This window comes from Neopelma chrysocephalum, unplaced genomic scaffold (assembly GCF_003984885.1).
Source record: "Neopelma chrysocephalum unplaced genomic scaffold, ASM398488v2 Primary Assembly neopelma1_94980, whole genome shotgun sequence".
Classification (NCBI taxonomy): domain Eukaryota; kingdom Metazoa; phylum Chordata; class Aves; order Passeriformes; family Pipridae; genus Neopelma; species Neopelma chrysocephalum.
Window position 1 is genome coordinate 1 of NW_020923682.1, and position 6,367 is coordinate 6,367.

General features: G+C 58.1%; 1 protein-coding gene and 2 long non-coding RNA genes across 4 annotated transcripts; all 3 read left to right on the top strand.

Moving 5' to 3' along the window:
- Nucleotides 1–1,221: 1,221 nt before the first annotated feature.
- On the top strand, nucleotides 1,222–2,152 carry POLD4 (DNA polymerase delta 4, accessory subunit). Its single transcript, XM_027707898.1, has 3 exons — nucleotides 1,222–1,556; nucleotides 1,640–1,751; nucleotides 1,846–2,152. Exons 1-3 carry the CDS (start codon nucleotides 1,316–1,318, stop codon nucleotides 1,868–1,870), a joined length of 378 nt encoding a protein of 125 aa, XP_027563699.1. The 5' UTR covers nucleotides 1,222–1,315; the 3' UTR covers nucleotides 1,871–2,152.
- A 1,995-nt stretch (nucleotides 2,153–4,147) lies between these two features.
- LOC113980695 lies at nucleotides 4,148–5,809 on the top strand. The gene is made up of 2 exons (XR_003538201.1): nucleotides 4,148–4,214; nucleotides 5,409–5,809. It is a non-coding gene; the product is annotated as an uncharacterized LOC113980695 (long non-coding RNA).
- Nucleotides 4,221–5,110, top strand: LOC113980694. 2 transcript variants are annotated; one of them, XR_003538200.1, is made up of 2 exons: nucleotides 4,221–4,790; nucleotides 4,911–5,110. It is a non-coding gene; the product is annotated as an uncharacterized LOC113980694 (long non-coding RNA). The 2 variants fall into 2 exon arrangements; XR_003538199.1 differs by having other exon boundaries at nucleotides 4,221–4,786.
- Nucleotides 5,810–6,367: the final 558 nt, after the last annotated feature.

Below are 6,367 nucleotides of genomic sequence, written 5' to 3' on the forward strand. Positions count from 1 at the left end.
CGCCGGCGCGGCCACATGCAGGTGGCACTGACGGTGGCGGCGCGGCGGGCGCAGGCCCGGGGGTTCCCCACTTTCGGGCACACAGCACTGTGGAACGGGCCCATGCAGCAGCTGCAGGAGCTGCTGGGCCACCAGCGCCTGCCGGGGATCTGCCACTACATCCTGCACAACCCCGGCATGGACAAGGACGGGCCCTGAAGCCCCACCGTCTGCTTTCCGAGGCAGGGGTGTCACCGCGCCGCAGGACGAGGGAGAAAAGCCAGCCCCAAATTAAAGAGTGTTATGGGGTCTCTGATGGCTGCTGTGGGGTTGTGTCTCCCTGCAGCACTGACCGTTTCAGCAGTGACACGGCTTGATAGCTCTCGTGTCACCTCCCCCGGGAGGCACCCCGTTTACAGGACATGAATCTCAGCTATTCTTGGCCCCCCCAGGGAGGGTCTCAGGCAAATGGTGGCACCTGCAGTGTCACCCGCCCCACGGGATGGTGTCACCAACGGCTGGGGGTGGGATGGGCAGGCACAGTGGCTGTAGGTCACCGCCTGGGCTTCCTGGTGGGGACAGACAGTAACACACAGGACACAAGGTGAAGGTGTCACGGAGTGAGTCAAGGCGTGGGGGGGTGATGGGCACTGATGGGGGTGAGAGTGCCTGGGGTGATGGGGAGTGCTGGGATGTGGGTGACAATGTCCAGGAGCACAGCGAGGGCCATGGGGGTGACAGTGCCTGGGGGTGGTAGGGACAGATGGGGAGGTGACAGTGTCCAGAGTGATGGCGAATGCAGGGGTGGGGTGACCGTGCCTGGGGTGACAGGGACTACTGGGATAGAGGTGCCAGTGCCTGTGGGTGACAGGGAGAGCCACAGGGGTGACAGTGCCTGGGGGCGATAGGGACATCTGGGGGAGTGACACTGTAGAGGGTGTTGGGGACTGCCATGGGGTGACAGTTCCCAGGGTGACAGTGTCTGGGGTGATGGGGACCACCAGGATAGAGGGGTGACAGTGCCTGGGGTGACAAGGACTGTAACGGGACAGTGTGTGAGGGTGGTGGGGACAACCGGGGGTGACAGTGCCCGGGGACAGCCGGGCAGGGCCGGGAACAGCCGTGGCGGGGTGTCAGCGCCCAAGGGGGTGGGGGGGACCAGGACCCCCGCGGGGGTGGCCGTGCCCGGGGGTGCCGGGGGCGGCCGTGGCCGGTCCCCCAGCGCGGCCCCGCCGCTTCCGCCCGGGCCCGGCCGGGCAGGGGCGGGTCCCTGCGGGTTCCCGGTAGGGGCGGGTCCCGCCCCGTTCCCGGTATCGCCGGGGCCGCCGCCAGCTCCATGTCGCGCAGGGCCATGGGGCAGCCCCGGCGCATCACCGACTCCTTCCCGCGGCGGCGGCGGCGGGGCCCGGGGCGACCCCCGGGCAGGCTCAAGGACAAGGGCAAGGACAAGGACGAGGCGCAAGGGAAGGCGAAGGTGCGGGACCGCCCCCGCGCCGCCCCGCAGCCCCCGCCGGACCCGGCGCTCCTGGAGATGCTGCGGCGCTTCGACCTCTGCTGGGAGTACGGACCCTGCACCGGTGAGCACCCCCGGCCCTCCCCGGTGTCCCCCCCCTGGTGTCCCCCGGGCCGCCCCGGCCCTGCTGACCGCGCTGTCCCGCAGGGATCACCCGCCTGCAGCGCTGGGAGCGGGCGCAGGCGCTGGGGCTGAGCCCCCCCGGCCCCGTCCGGGACGCGCTCCTGGAGCACCGCGACAACCCCGATGTCACCTACAGGTGGGTGCGGGACGGGCGGGGGGCGCGGGGCACCCCCTCTGCCGGTGCCCCCCGCCCCGCCCGGGAGCCGCTGACCCCCGTTTTGCCCCCACAGCCTCTGGCACGAGTACGAGCTCTGAGTCGCTGCGCCGAGGGAAGAGAGGGGGGGCCGTGCCCGCCGCCCCTCGGCCCCCATCGCGGGGGTGCTGTGTGCTGTCGACGACGGGGGGGCACGGGGTGGGGTGAAGGCCCTTGGGGCGCCGGGGGAGGGCGGGGGGTTGTACCCCTTCCAAAACAGCCAGGCAGGGTGTCCAGTTGCCGGGACCCCCTTCCGTTTCCCCCCTCACTTCGGGGGTGCACCTGCCCACCGGAGCCCCCCACACCCCACAGGGGGTCCTGATCCACAGGGACGGGCTCAGCTGTCCCCCTGTCCTGGAAAAAAAAGGAAGAGGGGTGATTTCATTGCTGTGCCACCCGGAGAAACGGGATGGGCGGACCCATCCTAGGTAACTACACCAGGAATCCCACAGGAAGTTGACGTTACCTAGGTAGCCAGAGCAAAAACATGGAATTTGGCTGTGGATGGAACAAGACTGGGACCCAGGGGAAAAAAAAAAATCAGCTATTAGGTTGGAGAAAGGGAGGTGGAAGCGTAGCAAAAAAAGTCCAAAAATGGGGAAAAAATTAAGAATTGAGTAAGAATGAGCTCAGGGAGGGTATTATGAAACTAGGGATGCAGGTGACTATGGATTGTGCTGTTGTTGTCACACTGTCTGGCAGTAGGGAGGGAAGAGTGGACAATGTCCCGCGAGATTCATACGATTAAGAGCCTTAAATAGCAGCTTTGATGTGTGCAGAGTCATAAAGTAATAACGGGGATGTATTTGTTAATTATTTAGCTTATTGGTGACTTTATTCATCAGCTCTTTCTGCTGCTTAACCAATAAAATTGTTTCTCTCCCAAGCCTGCAATGGAGTGTCGGAGTCGGGAGTAACCCGGGATAGGGTGGAAGGGGGTGGGATGGGTGGGGGGCCACGGTGGGGGGACGGGACGCCACGATGGGGGGTGTGCCCCGCCTGGGGAGCTGCGGCCTCCCTGCCTCGCTTCACTGTTCCGCTGCCGGGCCCCGGGACTGCCCTGGTCCCAATTCCAGCCCTAATTCCATCCCCGATTCCAGCCCGAACTCCAGCCCCGGGGCTAGGCCGCAGCGGTTGCCATGCCAACCCGGAAGTGGAGACCCCGCGCGCGGCGATCCGCGGCACAACCCGGCACAGCTGAGCCCGCCCCCCGCACCGGCCTGGTCCAATCAGGCGCCACGGCGCCTCCGCCAATGGCGAGCCGGGCGGGCGTAGATAAAGGCCGGGCCTGAGGCGGCAGCTGCGGCCGGTTGTGTCTGAGGGTGCGGCCCCGCTGCTGCCCGGACCGCGGAGGTGAGAGTGTGTTGTTCTCTGCGTTTATGGACTAGGGGAGCTGGGGGGCGTTTATGTGCGTGTTGTGCTGGGCAGCGGGGGCTGGGTAAGCCCGTTACCTGCCGAGTGACTCCGGGGGAAGCTGTGCCGGGGCTGAGGGGCTGTTGCTCTCTGGGTATATCAAGTTTTGCTTTGGAACCCCAAAGCCTCTCCCTGTGCAGAGTTATGAGGTAAAGACTGCTTTAACTTGGTTTTTTGGTGCTGCATTAATGCTTTTTGCTCGTTCTGTGTCAATTTGCAGCCTCGCTCGTGGTTCCCCCTGGTGCTGGCGGAGTGGAGGTGGGTTGTGCTTCCTGCTGGGAGAGAGAACGGCCTGGGGAAGCTGCTCCATGAACCACAGCTGTGCCGAGCCTGGGAGTCTGTCCAGGTAAGAGCAGGGCTTATACTCCCAGTGAGGAGCTGGGTTTTGCTGTTGGAAGATGGAATATGCACGTGCCTTTTAAATCCTAGGATAGACAGAAGCTGGGAGGGACCCTGAGCAGGTTTGGTGGCACGACAGCAAGTTTTAAAAGACCTTGAGTGTTGGAGAAATGTCCAGGAAAACCGGTCCTGTTTTGCAGGGAGGCAGTTTGCAAGGACGGGGGGTTGCTGTGCTCTCTAGCAAAAATACTCCCCTTGGGATGTACAGGATGAGGAAATCTTGGCCACGTGTGGGCTGGAGAAAAGGTGTGTGGGTGCCTGTGTGTGACACCCGTGTGTGTGCAGGAAGGGGGTTCTGGTGCTAGATCCCCCTGCATTTATAAATGAGGCCTTCTTGTGGCTTCCTACCTGTACATGTTGGTGGGTTCCAAAGAAGGACTCTGGAAATCCCTTTTGGGCTGTCCACTGAACCCTTTGGACCAAATTGGGCCCCCCTGGAGGGACAGTGCTGTTGGTGCCCTCCGTGTTGGGGCACCCCGAGGACTCCAGTGCACACCAAAAGGATTGTTTGGGGAGATCCTCTGGGTGCCTGGGCCTGGGGAGTTCAAAGCAAGGTCCCTGGAAGGGATTCAGGCATTCCTGAGAGTATCACAGGTGTACCCTCCATGCTAGACATGGAGCTCTCTAATGGACTGTAATTGGGTTATAAAAGTGGTGCTCCAAGTGCAAAAGAAGTGTGGGATTGGGATTGAGAAATGAGCAGTGATGGTACAATTGGCTGTTTTCTCTTGAATGTAATGGTAAGGGCTCCAGGAGTGCAAGGTGTGTGTTCCAGTCCCCACCATTTGGTTTGTACATGTCCTGCTCAGACACAGGTCCAACTTCCTCAGTCCTTAACACAACAGAGGGTGAATGAAGGACTATCACTGTTAAGGTGATTGGTGCGACAGGGGTTAAACTGGGAAAACATTGGGTAATTCCTCAGTTTCTCTATTTACCAAACCTGTATTAGGAGGAGATTGAGTGGAAAAGTTGAGGCAGAAATCCAATTGAAAACTGGGGATATTGACACTGTAATTCCTGAAACTAAATGTGTCAAAGCAGCAGCTCTTCTTGTGCAGGGAATAAATCCTGTCAGCAGCAAGGTCCGGACTGAAGTGGCAGCTGCAGTTGTTCCTGTTGTGTGGGCCAGTGGAATTCCAGGAGAGTGGAAGAGGGCAGAACCTGTAGGTATTACCCCTAATATGGGATCTCTACTGGTAAAGCAAAGCCAGTATCCTTTAAAATCAGAATGCCAGCTTGGATTGGTTGCAGTAACAGCTAAATTTGCTCCTCATGGTTTGCTTGTAGAACGTGAACGCAAGAACCTGCCAAGAAAACCAATGGCAAAGATGATTGATTAGTGCAGGACCTGAGAGAACCCCCTTAAATGACAACCTCGAGTGGTTTCCAGTATTAGATTGAAAAGATGCCCTTTGCTGCATCTCCTTGAGCAAGGAAAGCCAAGAAACCTTTGCTTTTGCAGGATAAAATCTGGAAAGCGGGAAGGAGGAAAAGAAGCCACGTGACTCCTCCCTGAGCCCCAGACAGCCCATGAACTGCCTTCCTGGGAATGGTAGGACGTGCTGGACTCTGGATTGCTCACTCTGGATGTGTGGTAAGACTGTTATGCCAACTTTTAAGAACAGCCTGTAAGAATTTGCTGCCTTGGCTAGATGGTGCAAGGGCAGCCTTTAAGCAGCTAAAACATTCCCTGAGGAGAGCTCTGGGTCTGCCAGATCTCTCAGAACTGTTGGAAGCATCTTTGCTGGGGAGGGCAAACAAAGGACATTCCTGAGAGTATCCCAGGTGTACCTGTCCATGCTAGACATGGAGCTCTCTAATGGACTGTAATTGGGTTATAAAAGTGGTGCTCCAAGTGCAAAAGAAGTGTGGGATTGGGATTAAGAAACGAGCAGTGATGGTACAATTGGCTGTTTTCTCTTGAATGTAATGGTAAGAGCTCCAGGAGTGCAAGGTGTGTGTTCCAGTCCCCATCCTTTGGTTTGCACATGTCCTGGTCAGACACAAGTCCAACTTCCTCAGTCCTTAACACAATAGAAGGAGAATTAAGGACTGGCACTGTTAAGGTGATTGGTGCGACAGGGGTTAAACTGGGAAAACATTGGGTAATTCCTCAGTTTCTCTATTTGCCAAACTCACCCAAACCTGTGCTAGGAAGAGATTAAGTGGAAAAGTTGAGGCAGAAATCCAGTTGAAAACTGGGGATATTGACACTGTAATTCCTGAAACTAAATGTGTCAAAGCAGCAGCTCTTCTTGTGCAGGGAATAACTCCTGTCAGCAGCAAGGTCCGGACTGAAGTGGCAGCTGCAGTTGTTCCTGTGGTGTGGACCAGTGGAATTCCAGGAGAGTGGAAGAGGGCAGAACCTGTAGGTATTACCCCTAAACCAGAGTCTGTACTGGTAAGGCAAAGCCAGTATCCCTTGAAATTAGGAAGCCAAGTTGGATTGGTTCCATTTAAGAGCCAAGTTTGCTAATCATGGTTTGCTTGTAGAACATGAATGCAAGAACCTGTAGAGAAAGCAAGTGGGAAAGATGATTGACTCCTGGGAGCAGGGGCTGACAGACAGTGGCACTGGATGTTTGGTTGTGGTTGGGAATGAGCAGCTTGACCTCCCCAGGGTTGTCTGTGGTGGGTGTGGGTTTGGGTCCTGTGTGGCCACAGGTCTGTGCAGCAGCTGGAGCCTGGGCAGGTTTGGGGGGCTGTGGTGTCCCAGGCTCCTGAGTTTGTTGTCCCTGTTTCCT

What these genes read in the sequence shown, in the direction of transcription:
- POLD4 (XM_027707898.1), top strand. Translation starts at nt 1,316, where the DNA reads ATGTCGCGCAGGGCCATGGGGCAGCCCCGGCGCATCACCGACTCCTTC. An exon ending in GGAGTACGGACCCTGCACCG is followed by an intron (nt 1,557 to 1,639) that starts GTGAGCACCCCC and finishes GCTGTCCCGCAG; the next exon opens with GGATCACCCGCCTGCAGCGC. An exon ending in AACCCCGATGTCACCTACAG is followed by an intron (nt 1,752 to 1,845) that starts GTGGGTGCGGGA and finishes TTGCCCCCACAG; the next exon opens with CCTCTGGCACGAGTACGAGC.